General features: G+C 45.7%; 1 protein-coding gene across 5 annotated transcripts in view; it reads right to left on the bottom strand.

Annotated features, from left to right (window-relative positions):
• The window catches only part of TERF2 (telomeric repeat binding factor 2), a 454,983-nt gene that overhangs the window by 407,109 nt on the left and 22,264 nt on the right, over nucleotides 1-25,610 (bottom strand). For all 5 annotated transcript variants that reach the window (XR_014972240.1, XR_014972241.1, XM_085638741.1 and 2 more), the window contains exon 2: nucleotides 2,461-2,556. Coding sequence is in view for 3 of the 5 variants with exons in the window: in XM_085638741.1 (XP_085494867.1) it covers nucleotides 2,461-2,556 (96 nt within the window). In the remaining 2 variants the exon portion in view is untranslated. The remainder of the gene's footprint in view (nucleotides 1-2,460; nucleotides 2,557-25,610) is intronic.

Genomic DNA, 25,610 nt, shown 5'->3' with positions numbered 1-25,610 from the left:
GTCCTGTCGTTTGGCCTGAGCCCCAAAGCACTAACACTAAGGACCTCACTAAGAGTTTCTGGTGTATCCAAAAGCTGCCCAAACTCAGATTATGAGGTGTGAAATATTGGCACACTATGTTTTACCAGAACATTTTACTCTAGGTATACCCTTTAGGTATTTGTTTGGGCAAAAGCTGAAAATATAGGGGAGGGGGGGGGGGGCAGATTCAATGTGTTCTAAACGGCACCTGTGCGTTATTTTCCATTATGATCTCATGAGTCTATTTCGAAATGTGGTTGTCAGATTGCTATGGGGTGATACAACATGCTGCATTAACTGATTCCAGCATTGTTGAGAATCTGGATAGGACAACTCTGTGGTCTAGCCTCTCATATTTTGGAATCGGTGTTTGATGTGTAGAACTCTTCCCACATTAACTGAATGATCATCATTCAATATACGTAACATTACTAGAGATCCCTGGCAATAGCAGAGATCACAAGACTAAGTACTTACTGCACGCCTAAAAAAAGAGAGCTAAGGGACCTGGCTTTAAAAGAGAGAAAACTAAGACTCATTAACTACACTGATCTGGCATGGTATGGCTAGGTTACACAACTGACATAACTAACATCCAGAATCACCAGGCTGAGGTCCAAAATTATTCTCCAAACACATGATAGAAACTGAATAAAAGGATGTGGGGTAGCACACCAAGTTGCAATCGTGAAGCGAAACCTCAAAAGATGTAACAAAAAACAAAGTATTTGTATTAATGTACATAGCCGAGTATAGTTTTCAACTCCCTTCATGAAAAAAATGTGAAACTGCTATGGAAAAATTTGAATTTAAAGACAATCGTATCCATGTCCTGGTGCACAAAACTACAGGACTAACCACACCAATAAAACATATTTCAACTACTCAGAATGTTTTAGATGTGTTATAGTTTGGCGATTATAAAACAAGAAGAAATACAGCAGACCTCTCTTCTCCACTCATCTACTGCCATGCATCTAAACTACCCTTCAACTCAACTCTTTGTAAACAGATGAGGATTTGTTTTTCTACCAGCTTGCTGGTTGTTCATACTCTAACCAGCTTAACCCATTGCAATCTGGTATTGCCCAACTTCACTTCACAGAGATGACCCTAGTATGTACAACTTCCAAACCTCTACCAACCACTATCATCTCTCTTTCATTGTTACCCTCTTCAATCTCACTAGTGTATGCAACACTATGACCAAGTATGCTATCACAGCACTTGAAAGATTCTCAGCTCATCCCTCTAAACACTCATTCTGTTTCCAGACTTCTACATAATGGACACCCAGCCTACAACTGCATCAGTGCCTCCCTGGACATGATTGGGCGCTCTAATTTTCACATCTACATCACCTCTCCTTTGTTGGCATTTCCTTTCACTTACACAAGCCACAAATGTTCTTCTCCTTCACAGTGCCTCTCAGCAGTACAGCGCTGCATACCCCCCTTCTCTAAAATCAATATAATTTACTCATCTGCATTGTCTATTTTTAGGGACAAGTACTGTGTCACTTATTTCCATAGGAAGGCCTGTCATCGCCCCAGTCTTCTGGAACCTTTGTCGGCAAATTACCCTAGCACACAATTGGAATTATTATTTTTCAATGACATCATTGATGCTCAAGTATCTAAAACAGTCCTAAATTCAGACATACGTCAATTTCAAGATTGCCAAATCTCTACCACATAAACTGCCCATGTGTAAGATATATTACTGCACTTCAAAGGCTTGCTTATGAGACTCCTGCAGTACTCTTGTCTCCCTCGACAAAATACTAAATTTCACAATGAGGACCATCGAGAGGCACTTTCAACATCATTCCACCTTCATCAAGCACAAAGGCACTCTGCCAAACACAAATGTCTAATGAAAACTACTCCCCCTTGAGTACAAACCAATGAATTATCATACAGCCAGTCTGAGCTACTGGCATATTACACCCTGGCTTGCTCTTTACACTCAACTCACATCACTCTATTTGGAGATGTCAAGATATTCCGTGCTCCCTCAAGGTCTTTAAACTGTTTCCATGGAGTAGCCTCCTCAGTCAAGTCTGAACTGCCTTTCGCCCTCCAGAACTGATAAGCGCCCCTAGGTCCACAGCTTAACTAGTCATTTTCTCCATAATTCAGGAATATCGGCTTATTGTACGTAATTAGTACCTTGCTTGTGTACTGGCATAAGTATGTATTTTTTATACGTTTGTCTTTGTTATTCCGAACTGTTTTTTATTGAATTCTTACCATTCTTCATCAGATTTATCTGAATCTGAATTACACCCAAATAATGTTTTATGCTGCTCAGTACAGCACTTATTACCAATTCAATACATACTCAAACTGCTATAAATAAACACATGAATAGCAAGTAAAGACACTATATTTATTACCTTTATGCTTTAGAATGTATGTAAACCGGCATATGACTCACCTGGGTTTTCTCCTTCCTCAACTCTGGAGAGACACTGCATTATTCGCATCTGCTTAGAGACTTGTGGCAAGGAGTCACAAGGACGTTCAATAACAGCTGGCAAAAAAATGGAATCATACAAAAATATAAATGTACTCATCAGATAAAAATGAATAGGTAGGCATGCAATTTGACTTCCCAAATGGATTCTGGCTAGACTATCCACTCATTTCCACAGTTCCGTTTTCACTGGACGGCAATCTTGAATTAATCACATCTAACAGATGAATCATTATTTCACAATCTTCCAATATTCACACAAACAGACACCCTCATCTGGGCCTCCAAATTCTGAAATGAAGCAGTCCCACCTGAATCTCTTACAAAATGGGAATTCCCATCAGATCAACCATTTCACACCTTCCCTATAAGGCTTATTGTATATTTTAAGACAGAGCAGAGAACATGAACTCTACTGTGGAACCACGGTACTCACACATTTAATGTGGCTAAAAGGCAAAATGCAGAGAATTACCAAACCCTCAAATATAAAACTATGTCAGTCCTTGTGGAACAATATGTTCTCATTTAAAATGTAATAGGCCTCTAGGACTCCAACATCCCTGCAGAAATATGTCCGTGCTTGCAGGCCATCTGTTCCAGTCATCTCATTTATCAGATGTGAGGAAGTCCTTGTGGCATGCTCAACCATCAGTTGAGGTGTAAAGGGGAAGTGCACTGCAGTGATGTTTCAAGAAAATGGAAAAGTAGGTATGGAAGGAAAAATTGTCTATTAGTGGAAACTTGGAACAGCAATTTATTTATACTATGCAGTGCGATCTCTTATGATGGTCCCACGGGGTTGCGACCTGTAAAACGTCTCGGATACCCAGTGCTTAATTTGTAAAATAATGAGAGCTGGTGCTCAAATCTCTGCTCTGAAGCCCTGCAGCTCAAATTTAGCACTGCACAGTCCCTGGGAGAATCATAAACATTCCAGCTCTCACATTTTCTGGCAGTCGGGTTAGACCAATGTACATCATCCTTGTATTCTGAGCTCTATGTTCCCTTGAATTAGACTCCGCTGAAGCTCAGACCTGGCTTGCTTTGTAGGGTGGATACAGTTGACTGTGCCCTCAACTGAGGGAACATACTTGGGCCATCAGCAATCCGTCTGGTCTTAAAAGAAGAGGCAAAAAAAGATCCGAGATCGTGGATCAGGGAACCTAGCTAGTAGGGAAAAAGGAGGGGTCTACTATATGAGTAAGACGCACCTCAAATAAAGAAAACAGAATTCTTTTCTTGAGTCCCCTCACTCACCAAAGGTTTCCCCTAGATGACATGCTTCATCATTGGGGCCATTCCAAGCATTTACTGCTTGGGGCGTGCTGCGACTTGCGACAGTTACGTAGGAGCACTGAGTTATAATGACTATGTATAGTGCAGTGAAGGGGGAGTGGTGTGGGTGGTTGTTTAAAAATTACCTAGCTAGTTAGCGTAAATGAATTTATTCTTGCTCCTAGTTGGCAAAGGATAACAAGCATTGGCATAGCCAATAGGTCTCGCTTTTAGGACCTTATAAGTATTTAGTTATGCAGCACAATATCCTTGGTGCAACAACATCAACTGTTGCATGGCTAAACACTTATAAGGTCCCAAAGGCGAGACCTATTGGCTATGCCAATCCTTGTCTTCTTAAATGTAGTTACATTACAGACCCTTGAACAGGCTATGAGGATGCCTTTTATGGATACGTTTCAATGGAATACATACAAATGTAGTTTTAATTATAGTTAAAAATGTATTGGTCACTCATGTTCTAAAAGCAATTTACCAAATGGATTCAATCCTACTTTGGTAATCTGCCTCGGGTGTTATTTCAGATTTGGTTTCGGGGAGGCACACTCAGGGAAATAAAGGGGCCCATAGAAAAACGGAAGCACGGAAGACAGATGGGTGGAGAGAAAGACAGAGAGGGTGATAGAGTGAGAGAAACAGGGGAACTGCAGGGACAAAGAGGGTTAGGAAAGGAGAGAGAATGAGATAGAGAGACTCAGAGTGAGGGACACCGAAAAAGGTTAGGATGAGAGAGAAACAGAGAGGGAGAGAGAAAGAAAGAAATCCAGTGAGATTGAGAGGAGGGTGGGGGAGAGAGAAAGACAGAAAGAAACAGAAAGAGCGCACACAGAAGCACCTAAACAGGCGCTGGGCTTTCTCTATAGTCCACTACACATCTCGGTGTTCTTACTTTTGATGAGAAGTCCACATGTAAAAGTGTTGCCTTACAAATAAGCTAAAACACGACAACACACCGTGAAAGCAAACCAACATCTCATAACGGCTCATGCAATTTCTCTCGACGTGCTTTGCTGAGGATTTCAGAAGATGCTGTCCAGAATTGTGTGAAAAACGCACCGGATTTTTACGACAAACAGTGATTTTGTATGTGCAATCACAAGAAGCTAATAATATACACACCAACGCTGCAGAGGGGAGAAGCCAGGAGTGCCGCTTTATTAATCAGCTGCCATTGTGCCGTAAAAGTGAAAGTCATCACGATCACTCTGAAAGCGAAAGTGATCGCGATGACGCGCTAAAGCAGCAGGGGGAGGGGCATGGTGCTGAAGGCTGCCGCAGGAAAGGCATATGGCTGGGCGAGAAGGGAGGGGGGAATGCGGGGAGCAGCTGTGCACGTGCACGCCATTGTGCACTGACGCTTGTACCAGCACACAAATGTGGGTAGCACTTTCGAAACCCACCTACTAAATGTCTCGTCAGATCAGCGCATGCGCTGGGTCAGGCGAGACCTAAAAAGGGGGTTAATAAAAGGGAAGAATTAAATATTTATATACTAATAGTCTCTAATATTTAAAGTCAACATATTTCGAGGTTGTCCCCTAAACCTCTTCTTCAGGACCGCATGGGGACCAGCCCCATGTGTACCACTCCGTGCACAACTTGTAATAAAGTGAAAAATAGGAAAAATAAACGTGCACCTCTGTGTCAGCGTAAATAAATTACATACGGTTAGACTGAACACGTAGTATCTAAAGGAATATTTCGCAAGTAGGAAGCGTGCCACACGCATGTTGCTTGAAAGGGCGCTTTTATTAATGATATTTGTCCAATGGATAGTTCGGAGGGTCGTAGGATAAGGGAAACAAAAACCAACTCCCACGTGTTCCTTCAGGGGATACGATTCTCCACCAGGGCGCTGTTCCTTGGGACCTTTTCACATCAGGGCGTAGACCAGGGCAGCCGGACCAACATGGGAGGATATATGCAAAGAAGAAAACAGCACGTTTTAGGGCTACGGTGCTCTTTGTTTTTTTTTTCTCTTTTAAAGGAGAGGGAGTGGGGGGTAAACACCAGGTTCACTCAGGGCGGTGAGAGGAGGGAAACTGCCACCAAGGCCGCGCAGGTATCCAGGGCTGAACTATACACACCGCCACTACGCGATCACGCCAGCAGCGCCCCTGCTCTAACGGACCCACCGCCCATCTCCCGGTTTCCCCGCAAGCGCTGACGCACCTGATCAAGCCACGTCCCTCCTGGAACGCGGCTGGGCAGATCACGGGAACGTTGGCCTTCAGGCTTCTCGTCACCAGGAACTGCGGGCGTCTTCGGGAACTCCGGTTCGTGCAATGATTCCAGTCTCCCGGGATCGGCTGTCATGGCGTCTTCCTGCTTCCGGGTTTCTCCTCCTGTGGGATTGGTTGACAGGCCTTTATCCAATGGTAACGTTACTTGACTCCACCCCCAGAGGCTGGATGCAGGAACTTCCTCATCCTCGTTAAAGGGCCAGGCGTATGGGACAGCGGAGCGCGAGGATCCGGCCAGGGTGGGCTCTGTATCCGGTGGCTGTAAGGGGAAGAAAGGGGCGGCTGCATCAGGTAGGCTCGGAGTCAGGTTCGCACAGTCCAGACTCCGACAGAATACAAAAAACAGACATGTTAATATGCTACCTGCCCATCATTCTCGTGGGCAGGTAGAAAACGCTGTTCTTCTTGGATCAAATCAATCCACAGGTGATTGTGCTCTTGACTGTAACTTAAAATAAGTGTAGAAATCCAGTGCAGTCTGGTAATTGTTCGTCTCTAAAGTGAGAAACCACATGGTAAAAACGAAAGACAAACACACTTGTGATGGGACATCCGACATAACAAACATAACATGAAACATAAACAAAAGCGTATGGACCTACTTAATAGTTAGCCAAAATTAGCCTCATGGTCTGCCAGGGTGGAGGAGCTTGAATAACCCTAGGAAAAAGGAGGGGTTAAAAAACCTGAGTCGGTATGGTGTTAATTAAACCCCGCAAAACGGGAAGTCAAAATTAGTGAAAGAGCCCAGTAGGGCTCCCGGTTGAGAGGGAGCCTGGAAGCGGGGAAGAAAAAGCTTACTTGACTCGGCTTGCCTCCGTCAAAATGACCTACTTGTTCCCATCGGCGGACCGCATCTTAGCGTGTCTGGGGTTCTTGCAGTCTAAATAGTAAGTCGGAAGGCTGTAAACTGCCTGGTCACCGACGCGCTGGAAAAAAGATTATGCCGCGTACTACGGTAGGATGATGGGGGCCATCTTGGGTGTCCTTGTCGGACGCGTTTGGGATAAGAAAGCTCGAAAAAGGTTAAAAATATTAAAAACGGGCCCATGAGCTGGAGGATATTGTCAATGAGGATAAATGGATGGATTTATTCCTGCTCCTATTTGGCAAAGGATAAAAAGGGGGTTAATAAAAGGGAAGAATTCAATATTTATGTACTAATAGTCCCTAATATTTAAAGTCAACATGTTTTTTAAAGTATAAAGTATTTTTCCTGAAAAACGTAATGATCTTTTTGCGAATATCAAAAAGGAGAGCCACACCAATTTGAGAAAAACAAGCTTCTTTCAAGATTTATTTTAAAACCCAAGATATTCGCAAAAAGATCATTACGTTTTTCAGGAAAAATACTTTATACTTTAAAAAGTGGACACTTAGTGCAATTTTCAAGCTTTGCAATGTTAACCTATGGGAGGAAAACAAGAGTGCTGTTTTTGCAAGTAAGTACTCGATTTCCAGATTCAGTCTTCAGGGTCTTGGGTCAACACCAGTCAGGGTTCAAATTAGTTCCAAGGGTGCACCACAAGCAGCACAGCGGCGTCCAGCTGCAGAGGTCAAATTTTAGGTTGGGAGCCCAATGTTTACTAATGTAGATGGGGGTACTCAAAGTCGTGCTGCTCACAGGTGAGTAAAGCGGTGTCAGGGGTCGATCTCCTGGAGTGAAGGTATGTAAAGTGGGGGGGGGGCCAAAATGCAGCACCAAACTAACACCCCCTGCGAATCAGGGACAGCTGGTGGCAAAGTGCCAACACAGTGTCTGGAGCCCAATGTAATTCAGGGAGGGGGTTCGGTTTTGGAAAGAGGCTGCAGGTGCTGCCCAGGAAGCTGCACAAAGAAATCCCACAGCTACCCAGGTATGTTCTGATGCTAGAAGACCTAGGGACATCGTTGGTCAAGCTCCCCAAAGCCCAGGGGCCCCGGTACAGGGGTGTCCTTTGGCGATAGGAACAGCTTACCGGGCAGGTCGCGGTCATGTGGAGACTTCGGATTCAGCATGCAGGCATCAAGGTAGAGTCTGGCAGAAGTCAGCCTATGGTGGACTCTGGTTCAGAAGCACTGGGGAACCTTTGCAGGACCGGTAGGGCACCTGGACTGGGGCCGTGGGTGTCAGGTGCATAGGTGGGTCTGGAGGTGGTTTTGCGGGTTCCTCAGGGTTGAGTTCCTTCTCTTTGTCAATGGTTTCTTGTGGACAGGTCTGCTGTCCACTGGCAATTTAGAGTCTTTATCAAAGGCAAGCAGTCCTCCCAGGGCTTTCGAGGTCACTGGGCCTGCAGGACGAGTCGTGTTTTTGTAGCAGAGGAAAAAGGAGGCAGACAAGCCAGCAGAGCTGGCACAGTGTCAGTCACTGGTCCTTCTCTCATGCGGCTGCGGCTCTTCGGTGTCCAGGCTTTTTAGGCAGGGCTTAAAAAAAACTAAAAATTACTAGACCTGCAGGTCTAGTAACTTCAAAAATCTACTCGACCTAACTGTAATGCACTTGACCTCTGTTAGCAAATGTGGCAAGTTAACAAGATTTAAAGGCATTTTTATTGCTCATTCACTTTGTGAGCAATAAATATGCCTTTAAATCTCGCTATCTTGTCACATTTGCTCTGCCTTCTGAGACAGAGGTCAAAAGTCTGTTTGTCTTCCTGCAAGTAGGGCCTAAATATAGCTTGCCCTAATTAAATCTGGCTCGCAAATGCGAGCGGGCACGTGGATTTTTCGAGCCCTGTTAGGTCATCGTAGATCTGATCTCAGGGTCTGGAGGAGCCACCTAAATACTAAATTTAAGGGCTTAACAGCAGAGTAACAGGTAGGGACCAATCCTTACCTGTGGTGTATACACCCACTACTACGCCACCCTCCATAAGGGCACAGCCCTAGTCCTGGTTGGATAAGTCCCACCATCTTCAAGGTGGGGGGCACTGAAAAATGTGCTTAACTTCGTCTCCAGTACCTGGGGGGTGGAGTTGGCGGGGGGGGGGGGGGGGGGCACACCTCCTATTTTATCTTGTTTTCTTTCACCGGTTCTCCCGCAGAGGCTGGGCGTCGCATTACAAAGACCGCAAGGCCTTTGCAGCGCCTCTCTCGGGCACTGTGCTCATCCTGGGGGAGGTAGGGTGACACCTCTGCCAAGGAGGTGCTTTGTTTCTGGCCTCAGAAAGCAGGGGCTCTTGACTCAGAGGTCCAGGAACATGTCTGGTGGTGGCAGGCTGCCTAAGGCTAGTCAGAGACCACACCAGGGTTGGTAGGTCTTGTTTTCTTTCACCGGTTCTCCCGCAGAGGCTGGGCGTCGCATTACAAAGACCGCAAGGCCTTTGCAGCGCCTCTCTCGGGCACTGTGCTCATCCTGGGGGAGGTAGGGTGACACCTCTGCCAAGGAGGTGCTTTGTTTCTGGCCTCAGAAAGCAGGGGCTCTTGACTCAGAGGTCCAGGAACATGTCTGGTGGTGGCAGGCTGCCTAAGGCTAGTCAGAGACCACACCAGGGTTGGTAGGTTTTCAGAGGTGCCCTCTTGAGTACGCTTTAATAGATACAACACTGGCATCAGTGTGGGTTTATTAAGAGTTGTTTGGTATCAAACACTCCTGAGTTCAGTGAAACCATCATGGTGTTGCTGAACTCGAGCTCTCGAGTTTCCAAACCATGTACTCTTTAAGCCTTCCCTGGCGCTTACAATATTAAGAATAAACTTAAATATTGTAGGGGCATATCTGCTGACGCAGATATGCCGACATCTGAGATATAGTGCACCCCGGCTTAGGGCTTGTAATGCCTGCTAGATGGGTGACTTATCTATACCTTAGGTAGTGCTGTTCTGAAATGGAAAACAGGCAGAGCGCCATGTCGCCTTTGTTGTTTTTGTCTGCACCAAGGCATGCAGGCTGCAGTGGCAGCTAGCATGGCCTTGGTGAGGGGTCCCTGGGGTGCCCTCTTTAGTCCCAATGCCCTAGGTACTAGGAATACCATTTACTAGGAACTTACATGGGGGTCTGAAGTTGCCAATTGTGGTACAGTTTTAGGGAAAGAACACTGGTACTGGGAACCTGGACAGCAGGGTCTCAGTACACTTCAGTCAAAGCTGCATCAAAAGCCAGGCAAAAAGTGGCAAAAGCCCACTTTCCACAAGGAGACAAGCACATGAACTCCGTGTTTGATTTTTAAGGGTGGCCAGTGGGTTGCCATGCTGAGTTGCTACAGTGTTGATGATTGTAGGTGTTGTGTGAATGTCTACTTCAATCAGGAAGCTGAGCTCTTTGCTGTTCCTAAAGATCTGCTGCAATGATAACCCTGTTGGCTTTTGCCACACTGTAACAAGCAGAGTAGCTGACCAGCACCCACCTAACGTGAGCACAGGGCCTCCAACCTCCTCCCCAGTCAAATGCTTTCTGTTTTAAAGGGAGCCATCTAAATACAGAGTTAGAAAGCAAACTATCTGCTTCTCTAGGATGTGACAGTGCCCAGCCATTTGTAGGTGGAAAAGTGAGTCCCACTCTTGTGTTTTCTGTTATGCTGATAGCAATAAAGGTGTGGGAGATCCCTAACATATTCTTTTTGTCTTTATGGGCTATTCATAAACATTGACATAATTTTCAGTCTGTAGACACTGTTTCCAAGTTTGGATTAATATAATTGCCATGTTTCTGCTGGTCTGAATATTTTATAATGTCACACGGTGGACTCCAGAGCTGCACAATATATTCAAAATGAGCTATTACAATTGATGCTATTCTTAATGCTGTGTCAACACATCTAACTTATCTGTTTGTGGTAAATCTTCCTCTTCACCCTACTTCATGTGGTGTTCTGTAAATGAGAACTACTTGCACTGATATTTACTGTAATGCCCCCTTCTTTGATGCGGGAAGCTTCATAACTACAGCACATGCTGTGCTGCTTAGGAGTAAGTGGTGATCATAAGGCTGCTACCTATGCAGTACTGTCTATGAGTGCGAAGGGATCTTGAACTGTTGAATGCAGGCAGCATCCCACGTTTGTCTGAGAGATCACAAATTGTGCAGATCGGTTCCTTCACCTCTGAGGCCAAATTCTCCTCCAGTTCAGAAATGAAGTGCAGGGCATCACATTCTAAATAACAGCCCATCATTACCATCTCCACTTCCAATACTGGGGTGTGTTTGCAGAAGTAGGGACAGCACGTTATATTAGTTGCTTGTACAATGTACATGCCCCCATAAGGCTATTTCAACACACTGAGAGGAACAGAAGAAAAGGAGGACAAATCAGGAAAGAAACATGATGCTTGTTATGCTCAAATTGCAAACATAATAACTGTCCATCATACTACGGCTATCACCGATTATGTTGATTTGGGGTAGGTAGCCCACTGTGCTCACCAAGTATAAGAAAACAACACCTAAGGGTAGCAACCTTCCTACATACTACAGGATTATGAGTCAAGAAGCCATGAGATTTTAGGAATTGTGTTCTCATAGGTTGTTGGAGCAAAGGCACGGTCTTTCACTTGTAAGGGAATGCAGTTAGATATGGTCCTTAGCCCAGTAATGCAATGATTAATTGGGCCATCTGGACTATTTTCTCAGCAATAATTTGCTCATGTGACAGTGTTTAAGAGGTGATGAAGCCAGAACCCCTCATCATTTTATCCTAGCATCTGCTCTGATTGTTGCAACCTCTTATGGACGGTCAACCGGTGCCAATCGGCTAGCTACCAAATCCCAAAGATCATTTGTGTCTGAATGGAGGAAGAGTAGTTCAGATACAGAAAGTTTGGAAATGGCACTACAAGTCTGAAGGCTTAATAGTTGAAGGGTAACTTTCAGCATACAGCCTTGTCTCATACCCTTAACCACTATAATTTGTCAGTAAGCTCACCTTGCTCCGAAATGGATACAGGCTGTATTATTTGAATGCAAAAAAAATATTTCCCTGATTAAGTCTTTCAAAAACAATCGCCCTGAACATAAATCGTACAATGAATTAGTCTCACTGGTTGATGAACACTATTTAACTTAGATTTTACAGCTAAGAATATTGTGCTTGTATTACATGCTAGTGCTTTCTGACTAAACCCTTTTTGTTCAGCAAATAGAACTTCACATATAAGCATAACTTTATTTAAAACATTTCCATTATGATTCTTCATTGCCCTGCATTGAAGGCTTTCAATTAGAGGAGAACTCTGGGGTGCTTTTCCTTCACTTTGTAATTAAAAAAAATATTAGACTAAAACACAATATTTCAAAAACACAGGACTCAGAAAGTCTAGTTCAGGCTCTTCCTACCTCCGATGGGTGCAGACAGGCACGCCCTTGCCCTGGAATTTTCCCAGGCCATGCCCATGGAGGGCCCATGAAGCAGTTTCAATTTATGCAGTCAGACCCTGCTTCTAATTTGAATTTGAATTTTGAATTTAAATTTGAATTTAAAAGCATTTATTGAGCGCACTTTTACCAAGCGGTTTCATGGCGCTTTATGTGATGCAGTGGTATTCAGCAGCGAAAGGCTAGGCAGTGTAAGCTCGCACAAATAGGAAGGTTTTGAGATCCTTCCGAAACTGTACATAAGAAAGCGATGTGCGGAGAGTAGCAGGAAGGGAATTCCAGAATACTGGAGCGAGAACAGCGAACCTCGCTCCACCAGACTTCTGTTTCTTAAAGCGGGGAGTGGCCAAGAGAGCCATATGGGTGGAGCGAAGTTCTCTGCCCGGGAGGTAGGGCTTAATGACTGAGCATATGAACTCGGGAGCGGTGCCCGACCTAGCCTGGAAGGTGAGGCAGCCAAGTTTAAAAAGGGCGCGCTCTCTCACCGGAAGCCAGTGCAGTGCTTTGAGCAGTGGAGTGGCCCGATGGTATCTAGGTAGGCCATGAATCAAGCGGGCAGCCTGGTTCTGTATCAGCTGTAAGCGGTGAATCGCATAAGCAGGAGCCCCATTATAGATTATGTTGCCATAGTCAATGCGCGATAGTACCATGGCCAACACAATAATCTTTAAAGCAGAGAAAGAAAAAAAACGGGAAACTTTCCTAATTATCCTAAGGGAAAAAAAACAAGAGGAAACCACTGAACCAACTTGTGAGTGAACAGAGAGTTGTGAGTTCAGGAGAATCCCAAGAGTTTTGACTTTAGGTACGGGAAGTGGGGGGACACCGAGTGACAAAGGCCAGCAGGAGGGAGACCACGGACTGCAACCACCTCCGGTCAAGACCAACTCGGTCTTGTCCGGGTTGAGTTTGATGTGGTTGCAGTTCATCCAATCCTGAATGAATGTCATAACTGTCTGGACATTAAGAGCAGATGAGGAAGAATGGGAGAGGTTGAAGATTAGCTGGAGGTCATCGGCGTAATTAAACACCGTGACCTCCAGCTGTTGTAACGAAAAAATGAGGGGGTAAATGTATAGGTTAAATAAGAGAGGGGAAAGTGATGAGCCCTGAGGAACCCCGCACTCCACCTTACGGGAGGCCGCGGTGAAGTCGGCCAAATGGACCGCTTGAGCCCTCCCAGCTAGGAAGGACTCAATCCATGAGAAGGCCAAGCCTTCTATGCCCGCCGCCCTGACACGGTTAAGGAGGATGGAGTGGTCCACCGTGTCAAAGGCGGCGGACAGGTCCAGGAGGATCAGGGCTTGCGGAAGGTTGATGTCAATACCTTCACGCAGCTCGTCCATTACCGAGATCACCACCTTCTCCGTGGAGTGCAGGGGGCGAAAGCAAGCTTGACAAGGGGAGAGGCAATGGTTAGCCTCTACATGGGTGCTTAAGGTAGTCGTGACGTGGGTTTCAAGAACTTTTGCTAGGTAAGGCAGAAGGGAGATGGGGCGGTAGTTGGAGGGGGGAGGATGAATCTGCGTCAGGTTTTTTTATGATAGGTATGACAACCGCTGATTTGTGTAAACTGGGGACAATTCCCTGCCTTAGTGAATCATTAAGGAGAGTCAAGGGTGGGGTAGGGCAAGCTAAATAAATTTCCCTGAGGATATGGGCTGGGGCAAAATCCAGGGGGGAGCCCGATTTAACCCGATGAAGCAGCGGGGGAAGTGCGTCATTGGTTAACAGCGGAATGAAGTTTAATTTAGGGGCCGTGGGGGGCGAGGAGGGATTGACAAATGTAGGGGAAGGCGGGGGGATGTTAAGTTTGATTTTGGCAACTTTGTCAATGAAGAACTCGTTGAGCGAGTTACAGAGGGACTGGGAGGGGGGAATAGTAGCCGTAGCTCTGCTGGATGATGCCAGTTCATGGACCGTAGAGAAGATTTCCTTCGAGTGGGACTCTGCTGCCATTATCCTGCTCGTATAGAACTCGGTTTTGGCCTCAAGAATGCCCTTTTTATAGGTTTGTAAAACAGACAAATAGAGTGTCTTTAACGCGGGACTATAAGTTCTTCTCCAAGCTCGCTCGGCTCTCCTTGCAGCTAATTTCTTTCCTTTTAGGTCTGGAGTAAACCACCGATTGGCTGTATGGGCCCGCTTGACTGTAAGCCGCCTCAGGGGGGCGAAATCATCACCCGCCAGGGTCAGCCAGTTGTTGATAGCGGCCAGTTGGGAAGTAGCTGCAAGGCCTGCAAGATCAGGACTAGTTTTGGCCAAGGTCGAACAGAGAGAGGGCATGTCGATTTTGCCCCATTTCCTAACCCAGGTGTTTTTGGGGAGCTGGGGTTTGGCCATCGGAGTCAATGCGAGGGAAAAGGTAATAATGGAATGATCTGACCAAGGGCACGGGGATATTGTAGGGGATGTAGATGGAATGTTCAGTGCCCAAATTTGATCCAACATATGACCATGTATGTGAGTGGAACTTTGAATGAGCGATGAAAAATTCTGACTGATCATAAGATCAGTAAACTCTTTAGATTGGAGACTCTCAGCAGGGTCATTGGGCCAGAAGTTTAGGTCCCCTAAGACTAGTACTGATGAGTTGTTAATCACCAGGGTAGCCAGGAGAGCCTGAATACTTGGGAGAAAAGAAGGGGTTGGTTGAGGAGGACGGTAAATTAGGACAAAAGTAAGGGGTGCCTGATGGAGAGTCGAGCGGGCTACGAGGTAGTCTACATCAGGGATAGAAGGGGAAGGGAGAATCTGAAAGCTGAAATCAGTCCGAGCTATTAAGGCCACTCCACCACCCCGTTTGCCCTCTGAGCGGTCCGCTCGAATGGCGGAATATGAAGAGGGCAATGCGGCTAACACATTGGGTAGGGAGTCAGCCTTGAACCAGGTCTCTGTTAGAAATAAGAGATCTGGTTCATGGGTATCGATGTAATCGAATAGCTCGTACTGATGATTGACCGCAGACCTGGTGTTTAGGAGCGTAGCTGAGGTACTACATAGCGGAACAAGAGGGACTGATGGGGGTGGGGGAGTGATAGGAGGCATAATGGGTGATAAAGCTAAATGTGGAGGGATCGAGGGAGGAAGATGAGGAGGGGGGAGTAAATAAACCAAGCTGTCTCAAGTATGTAGTTACTAGGGGGTCAATGACTCCTGGGGCCCAATAAGAGCATAGTTGAACTGGTGGATACGTAATTAGACAGGCAGCGTCTCGTGCCCCTGGCCCCGTCCGGCCGCGGACGGGCTTAACTCAGGCGCAACTCCGGCGCGCCTTCGTCGCGCCCGCTGCGCTCGTCCGCTGCGCTGACACATACTGCCCGATTAAATAGGGGTGGAGCGATGGTGGAGGGGCAGGGCTGGGATGAAAAGTCAGCCCAACCAAAGATGGCGCACGCTGCCGCTGGGAGCCCGCAAGCACGACCAACCCAAGCTAGCAACCCACCTCTGAAAGCAGAATTAGGTTAGAACCTGCACAAACTTTGAAAAAAGTTAGTGGCAATTTAAAAATGCAGTGCAAACGTAATAGCGCCTCCGCTCGTAATCAGCGGGGCGGAGTGCAGGGAAGTGGTAACAAAGCTCTCCTAGCGTTCACCAGTCAGCCCACTGCCACCGGGCCACTGGCAAACACTAACTCGTTTCAAAGGTGGCAGATACACACTCAATTCTCCTAGAGCTTGCTGGAACTTGCAGTCCTTGCAATCTACAACCACAGAGTACAGGCACTCAAACATCACTCTGGTTACTGAACCAGTCAGGCCCCGCCTCAAAGCACAAATCGGGACAGGAGACACAGTTCCACAGAGTGTAAATTGCAAGGACTTTATGTCCTAAAAAGCAATCTCTAAGAACCACCACAAAACGTCTACACCAGTGATAGAAACAGCAAGGTAGGGGAGAAGAATCCCATTGTCCAGGAGGAAAACAGTTAAAATTCTGTTGATATGATCAAAAAAGAAATTGCTAAAGTGTGGTGTTTTTAAGAGTGGGTAAAAAATGTATAATTTCTGTGAAAAGCAATAGTTATAATATAGGAGCTGTAAAATTACAGAAGACTATGGGTTACGGAAGAGTGATATCATTTGTTTTCTTCCGTATGAAGTCTTCTTCCAGAAGCTATTCTGTAACTGGAAGTGAGATGCTTGAGTGAACTTGTGCAGAAAGATGTTGTGATGAACCTCTGGTAGATGATAAACCAGGAATAGAGGCACATGGCAACCAGGGACAAGTGATAGGACACAACCGCTGGACTGTAACATCAGACCTCAGGACCTCAATAAACAGCTTAGCAGTATCTCTCGACCAAGCATAAGGTACTAAGGATATGAGTCAACACCACTAGAAGCTAATCCATCACAAGGATACCCAACTCTGGAGCTGGAACAGCTAGAAGGGCCACCAAAGTACAGCAATTTACTCCATTGCACTACACATTAAGCCTTGGGATGATGAGGTTTTAGTGAAAGGGGATCAAGTTGTTCCTCTTGTTGCAGCAAGTCATAAAAGAGGTCAACTGAGTCATGACAGACATTTCAAAATTTCTAGCACATGTGCGAACATTTCTAGTGTATAGCAATGCCAATGCAAGTGAAGAGAGTTGCCCAAGAAGGGAGGGAGGGGAGTATCAGTAAGAAGATTGATATAAGTGGTAGTATCTTAGACTTCCATGAAGCTGTTGTCTTCCAAGTTAGCTATTGATTACATGGGGCCATTTGTGTTGTTGCCAAGACATTTCAGTTAGGATACTGAGCTGGCTTTGCATGGGAACTGCTATGAGGGAGTAAAGAGACAACGTGGTCTGGAGAAGGATCCTTGAGAGGGTAAAATTAAAAATAAATGCCTGTCTGTATCATGCCTAAACTGCCACACATCAGCAACTGCAAATCGTGCCAGGTTCATTACAACCACTTTACTGTTCTAGCCTCCCATCCATCTATTACCATCATCATCATTCAAGCTTTATTGCGGTTTGGTTTACCATAAAAGCACATAAAAAAGAATAAAAACAATTCTATACAATAAGTTAATCAGTCAATACGATTCATGCATATAATCACAGTTGTATAGCTAGGTTATTAAACATATCCTTTAAGACTTAAAACATTTAAATAATGTCTAGGACTCTAAAATTGTTAAAACAATGGTTATAGTGCTAAATAAAATACAATCTGTTCTCTCATTATCCAATAAACTTAGTGCAGATGTGTAGCAATGTTAGTTATCAAATTCCTTCGAATTGACCACATAGAAAGCAAATATTTGGCTACTGCAGACACAATCACTGCATTGGTATCAGTTTTTAGAATCCTAAAAAAAAACAAATATTGCTTTACACCCATATTTTTACACAACTGAATTATCCATTTCCTCCGGATGTTAACATATGCTGGACAGAAAAGGATAACATGTACAGTGGTTTCTTCCTCAGTTCGGCAACCTGGGCAAGGGCGTGCCGGACCCCCTGTCCACCTATCAGTGTTAGAGTAGAAAGGCAAGGTGCCATATCTAAATTGCAAGTAGAGCTTCTTCGCCAAAGTGGGTTGTATTACATCAATCTCCGGCTCAAAGCTATAAAAAGACTTAACATCCAAAAAGATGTCGGTTAGGCTTAAAGTTTTTACTGAGCGAAAGAGATTCCTTAGATTAAAGTCTTTTACAACACATGTCATGGTTTTCTTAGAAATGGCTGGGCAGGAGACCTCGGGGTTTAACCAGAGATCCTCGAGCCCAGTCTATGTAAGTGATTGTCTTACAAATGTTAGCCAAGGGATCCTACCAGATCCTAATGAAGCCATGACTACTTTGAGCTCCTCCTTGTAATTCACCAGCTCAGGGGTGCTCCACAGCCGCCTCCAATAAAGTAGGGGCCGAGCAGCAATAGCGTCTGCGATTGGGCGAATATTCAAGTCCAAATCTGAGCGGGCCCAAGGGAGTACTTTTTGGCAAATCCAGTAGTTGCCTTATAAAATTATTTTCTGTTATAGATAGGTCACTTGCTGATGTATGTCCCCAGAGTTCCGCCCCATAAAGGGATGATGCCCTGGCTTGAACGCTAAAGATTTCAAGGGGGGCACTTATTATTTTGTGGGTACAATTCTTCTGCACTTTTAGGATACCCCCAGCTGCCTGGGTTAATCTTAAATTGGCCTTGGCCAATCGAGGACCCCACCCCATTTTGTCGTTCAAGGTTGAACCTAGGTAATCAAAAGTTGGAACCCTTTCGAGGGGTCTGCCTTCCATCATTGGATGGGGGCAATTAACGGTACTAGCATTAAAAACCATGTACTTGGTCTTATTTATGTTGACCACCAGGTTCCTTTTATTACAGAATTTGGCAAACTGATTAAACACCCGCTGCATCCCCATTGGGGATTTAGAAAGCAGCAGCGTGTCATCCGCAAACATTAATGCGGGAAATCTTTGGGCAGCCAATTTGGGGGAGTCAATGTCATTTATGGCAAGGAGATCTTCAATAAGCCCGTTGAGGAAGAGGGAAAACAGGGACGGGGCAAGCACACAGCCCTGTCTAACGCCTTTCTCAATCGGAAATGGTCCGGTTAACTGACCTTGCCTGCCAAAACGAACTCTGGCAAAAGTGCCTTCATGTAGGATCTTAAACTGATGACATAAATATGGCGGAACTCCCATTGATAATAAAATGGTCCATAACTGGTTCCGGTCCACCATGTCGAATGCGGACTTTAAGTCCACAAATGTAAGATATAGACTACCCCCTTCCAAGACCACATGCTTCCAGTGAAGGACCTGCAACTGCAATAATTGGTCTGTTGTTGATGTTTTAGCCCTAAATCCCGCCTGAAGCGGGGTCAAGATGTTGTTATCGTTAGACCAAGCCTGTAAACGTTGTAACAGGAGCCTGGCATACATTTTTTTGGTCACATCGATAAGGCTAATAGGCCTATAATTAGAGGGTTGGAGCGGAGAACCCTTCTTATGAATGGGAATTATCTCCGCCCCCAACCAAGTGGTAACCCCTGCAATATCGCATTAAATATTACTTGAAAGTATGGGGCCCAAACTGTTGGTTCTTCTCTATATAAATCACCTGGGATCCTATCCAGTCCCGGTGCTTTGTTCAGCTGGATGCTTAAAATGGCCGACTGGACTTCGACCAACATGAATGGTTGTATTGACCACATGGGGTTCGGAGCCAATAGGTTCGGTGGGGGCTCACTTATAAGTGTAGAGGAGAGAGAATAAAGATCTTTAAAATAAGAGGACCATGCTTCTTCAGGGATGTTTGGAGCAATTGTAGTCCTGCCCTCTGGTTTTCCAGTATGGACAAGATTCCAGAATGACCTTGGGTCCTTTGCCACGAGTGCAGATGTAATAGCAGACCAACGATCTGCCTCCCATTCTAATTTTGCGTTACTTAGCATTTTCTTGTATGCCTGCCTGGCGTCTGTAACACAAAGTCTATTGCCTTGACTTAGGGCCAACAGTAGTGCTGCTTTCGCATCCCTATAGCACCTATTAAACCATGGGTTCCCATCATTGCGAAGTTTAGGCTTAGCAAGACCTGTCTTATAGAAGGTGTTCTTTAATATTGAGACCATTTCCCTACGGATACCCGTAAGTTCACCCATATCAATATCCAAGGAATTGATAAGGGTAGGGCTTACCCTTTCAAGCAGGGGGATTACATCACGATATATTTTTGCCATAGATTCAGTGGACAATTTCACGGCTGCCCATCGGATTCTTCTCCCACCTTGCACTATTCTTAAGTCACTACTTGGGGTAATCATCATAACACTATCCTCCCTGGTTAGTTGAAAGTCCATCTCAATTATCAGGGGATTATGATCACTTTCAGTGCGAAAGGGAACACTAAGGTCTATGATTTTAGGCCACAAAGCCAAACTGGCCAAAAAATAATCTATTACAGATGCATGCCCCATGCCACTGTAAGTTTGCTGAGCTGGAGTGTCACTCTGGAATCGACCGTTACAGGCTCTAATAGAAAACATATAGGTGAGGGAAGTCAGCTGAAGGACAAGAGCTGTCCAATTTTTTACAGGATAGGCATTAGTGGGCGAAACTGACCAGATTTCGTCTTCTTCCATTGTGATCGGAGGGACCCCTTGTAATGGTTCAAAGTGACAGTTGAAGTCTCCTCCGATCAACAAGGCAACGTCACCCCCAAGCAAATGTAATAGGGTGGTTAATTTATCTAAGGTGTTGGATTTCCCCCCGATCGCACTGGCCGCGAGTATATATTAATGAGTGCCAATTTTGGTGTTTCTTTGTGAGACATCAGGATACACGTGAGATCAGGACTATTTGTTTCTAGCCCTTTCAACGTGAATCCAAGATGGACACCCACCCATATACACAGCCCCCCTGACGGTATGCCTCTCGGGCCTTTTACTGCAGGTTCCGCAAAGGTTACTGTAATAAACGATCTGTCCACCTGGAGGATTGTAGTAGGAAGTTTATTGGTAGAAAAACCGGATCAGCAATACAGCACCAACTATCGCTCTCCGAGCTCCGCTTGCTCTCACTTCCTGGAATGAGTGATCATCATCCGATGCATCACTCCATTCCATGACACCCACATCATTCTGAAATGTAGATCACAACACATCCCCTTCCCAATAAATAATAACACACATCAACAAAAAGATTACAAAGAAATCACAAAGAAAATGACACACTGCAAGCAATCATCACGTTAAGGCATAGCAGGTGAAAATAAACCTTAGCACAACATGCAGTTTCTTTACTATTGCTACAATATGGTCACAACTCAGAAAATAAACATAACCTTAATTCAATACATAGTCTTTCAATTTGACAGGCACCCTCCTACTCCTGTGAGAATGAGACCTTAAACCCCTTCCATCAAGAACACTTTTGCTATCAAATTCTCCCCCATCAGACAAAGTGGGTCTCGGAACAATAGACTTGGGAACCTCCCCATTCCGAAAATCACTTGAATATTTGACCAATCTTGACATACTCCACCAACAATCTGTGTCCACTCTTACCACATTCTTCTTGATGGCCACAATGGTGAATGGACCCAAAAAACTGGATCTACCTTTAAAAGTGTGTCTAGGATTTTTCACAAGCACTTGATCACCAACACACCACTTCTTGTACTTCACATTCATCCTTGAGTCGTAACTAGATTTATACGTTCCTTGATAATCAGTTACCCTGGTACGTCTCATGTCTGCAGACATACTCTTGCCAACACTGGGAGGTAACCAACTAGGATTTAATTTGGAAGGAAGTCATAAACAACTCGTCGCCAGTGTAATAAACGATCTGTCCACCTGGAGGATTGTAGTAGGAAGTTTATTGGTAGAAAAACCGGATCAGCAATACAGCACCAACTATCGCTCTCCGAGCTCCGCTTGCTCTCGCTCCCTGGAATGAGTGATCATCATCCGATGCATCACTCCATTCCATGACACCCACATCATTCTGAAATGTAGATCACAACAGTTACATAACCCATTCTATGGGTAGGACCTACCGCCCACGTTTCCTGGAATAAGCAGATCCCGTGTAAATCCACAAATGTACACCAATCCGGGATATCTAAGTTGGATGTGAGGCCCGCTTATCCAAGATAAAAATGTTAAGGTCCCCTTTGTCAATACCTGCCTGTTTCCCGGACTTCCCTCTTGGCCAAGCCTGGCAAGACCACGCACCCCAGGACCGACTAAATGCTGATCCAAGTGCGTTCGGACAAGCTGATGTGTCGGCACAGGGATAAGGTTATCAATCACAGGGGGAGGTGGACCATCCCCTAGCTCCCCTGAGGTTACATAAGATTTTCCCTTGGGGACCATTCTTGCTTCAGTAGAGGGTAATGGGTTGATTACGGTGTTCGCCACCCCCAAATAATCCCTCCTGATAATCTTCAAACCTTCCTCCCTTTTATTAACATGCATTCGATGGACCGATAGGGGGCTGGGGGGCATATGAAGTCAATCCACTTGATCCAGCAAACTATATCTATTGTTTACTGGGAAGCCCAACACTTCACCCCTAACCTGACCACCCCTACTTCTGTCTACGTAGTGCCAGGAGTCCATCTTGCTGGGGCCATAGGTCGTAACTCCTATAGTTGGTGGCATGATGAGCATAATCTGTTTGATAAAAATGGTCTAGCCTCAGTGATTTAATAATTGTGTCAGGGCTTATCTGGTACCTGCTACATACATAATCAACTGCCCTATAATCCTCAAAATTAATAATTACACAGTCCCCATCCACATTTTTTGGATTACAACCCACCCACCCCACCCTTCTAACAAACAAGATTTTACTTTGGATGGATCTAGGCAAGGGTCTATGGGTGTTCAACCAATGAATCGTCTTATTCTTAAGTTCCTCGTACGATTCATGTCTAGCATTCGTCAACTTTGGAACCCCAGTAAGGACAACCACGTACGGAGCACAATCCGGAGGTAAGTTGATGCATGGTAGATCTGGGGGAACGTCTTTTACCCAGGGTTGGTTTGTGGACTTTTTTCCTGGGGTTTCGATATTTACAGGGTTTACCGGTTGCAGGGGCTGTGCCTTTTTCACAGCTATGGGGCCATTTTTTAGGCCAGTTATGCTGGAACTCATGTTTGACCCCTGGATGATGGTCGATATGGGTCGATCATTTAGAGTAATAGGTGTTGGCTTATGTTGAGTCTGCGGGACATTCGCTGAAGTGGCCAGAGCTTTGACTTGGGCTTGAATAGCTGAGAAATCATTTCGAAGACCCATGTTTTCCACAAACAGTGCCTCCATTTTTCCCAGCCTTTCATCTAAAGAATTCAGTCTTTGCTCCACGGGCTGAATAACAGACGATAAAACCATACTTAGTTTTCCCACCAATAAATCTAAGTCGAAGGAGCATGTAGATATAGAGTCGGTGCCATTCCTAACAGGGCTATCTATAGAAACCACAGGAGCGCTAAACTCAGGTTGATCTACGATAAGGGGTTCCGGTTGGGTGTTGTGTTTAGACTGTTTAGGTTTTCTACCCCGAAGTGAGGCACCAGCCCTCTTCCTTTTCGGGAAAGCACCCTCTTTGCATCTTATCTTGTCCAGAGTGTTTATACTCACTTCTGTTTGAGCAGGTATTGTGTTTATGGTCTGCCCACATAGTAGTTGGGTTAGCCCATCCGCCTGGTCTTGTAGATTGTTTCCGGTGGAGTATAAGTTAATAGGAATCTCTTCAATAGCTGTATTTAGCTGGGGAGGACCAGGTGAGCATGCTTGTGCGACAGGGCCCAGGGAAGATCTCCTTAAGAAGACCGGGTCCTGGGACAAACGGCGTTCCATCATTACAATTTCACGTTCCAATACAGATGATGCTCTCGTGATAAATTGATCTAGGGTCCCAGCTACAAGCCCTATTGGTGTCGGTTTCATACCCCTTCTGGCTGCCATAATAGTCAAATGTTAGAATTAGGAACGAATTATAGGTGGTACTCACGGTTCCCACTGGATGTCAGGGGGTTGGCCCGGTCCGGTCTCCTTCGGTCTTTGACGGGCCCGCCCTTGGCCCGGGCTTTGCCCGGGCGCGTCCCGCGCTGCGGGGCTGTAGCGGCACTTATATGCGTCCCAGGCGCTACCAGATGACTTCTGCAGCAGGCGCCTGTGGCAGAGGCTGCTGGGAGTTCTGGTTTAGCCCGGTGGCCGTTCCCTTCACGGCGGCGCTATAGGAGATAGGCAAGCTGCAAGTTGATTTATGCCCCAAACGCTGGCCGTTTCCCTCACGGCAGGCTCACTAGAAAATAAAGAGTCACAGGACTGTGTGGCGCGTCCCGCGCTGCGGGGCTGTAGCAGCGCTTATATGTGTCCCAGGCACTGCCAGATGACTTCTGCGGCAGGCGCCTGTGGCAGAGGCTGCTGGGAGTTGTGGTTTAGCCCGGTGGCCGTTCCCTTCATGGTGGCGCTATAGGAGATAGGCAAGCTGCAAGTTGATTTATGCCCCAAACGCTGGCCGTTTCCCTCACGGCAGGCTCACTAGAAAATAAAGAGTCACAGGACTGTGTGGCGCGTCTATTACATTAGATAGAACGTCACGGAAGTCACCCCCCAGTCGTGGGAAGCGGTCAGGCTTCCAGGATTATCTCACTAATCCTACAGAGTGAGTTTTTTAGGATTGTACATTCCAGACTGCCCCATTTTCCAATGACTCACATACCACCCACTGTGATCTGTACTACTCTTAGACACAAGAAATGATATTTTTTTACCCAGTACAGCCATCCCTCATGCACAACCCACATTTGCAACGTTAAATACTTTCCTCTCCTGAGGACCCAAAACTCATCTCCATCAAGTGTGTCTCCTAGAGGAGGTCCTAGCCTGGATCTTACCTCAGGGGGAAATGGGAGCCACTTTCCACCCCTCCCCCTTAATCCTGAGTCTCAAGTCATTTGCATTCCAAGAGAGGACTTTAGTGAAGATTGCATTCCCAATCCCTTCATCTATGGCCTCTATTGGCATTTTCACCCTGTAGCCTTGTCCTTCTTGTCACCCTTTCGCCTACCACAGTGATTGGCCTAATCAGTCCACTCTGTGCCGAGTACACCCTGTGCAGAGTACACCCTCAATCAAATGTGACATGCCAGTCTCCTGTAGCTTTAATAGATGCAAGTGAACAACAAATAACGATTGCCCTTTATAACTGTGCTTGCAACTTTCCCACTCATCACTCTTTATTAATGCTGGCACCTCAATGAAGGAAGCGCCTGCTGTCCCACCATTTCTCCATTAACGTTGGGTTAAGATACTACGTGCAACCTATTACATCCCCCAACTAGTAATATTAATCAGGCAGGGCTAGATATATTAACCTTACCGCTCTCTTTCCGCTAGTCTATTTATCACTAACCCACATTGAGAGGATCAAGGCCTAGACCTGTGCCCATTGAGCCCATCCCATCTCCCACCTTAGTGGTCAAATGGGGCAAAAGTGGAGAGAGAGAAGAGCTCCCTTGGGCATCCACTTTCCATGATTTCCCACCTCCTCCTGCCAGCTCAGTATTCACCAGCTTTCTTGGCAGCTGTTCTTGATCCAAAGCATTCCCTTTCACCTCTATGTTTCCTTCTGATATCCTCCGGGGGTCTTCCCACGTCACATCCCGATTGCTATCTCCTCTTGGACCTTTGCTTTCTTTACTTTGTTTGAAATTCCCCCATATCATTTTCCCCCACTCAAGAGTGATTCTCCGGGCTCTAGGCTCTTGTTTTGCGATCTGTTTGAGCCTCACTAAGAGTCTTGCACTCTCACCTCCCTG

The sequence above is a fragment of the Triturus cristatus genome, chromosome 12, assembly GCF_964204655.1.
Source record: "Triturus cristatus chromosome 12, aTriCri1.1, whole genome shotgun sequence".
In the NCBI taxonomy this organism is placed as follows: domain Eukaryota; kingdom Metazoa; phylum Chordata; class Amphibia; order Caudata; family Salamandridae; genus Triturus; species Triturus cristatus.
Note: the sequence above shows the minus strand (reverse complement) of the source record. Positions and strands in the feature narration are given on the sequence as shown.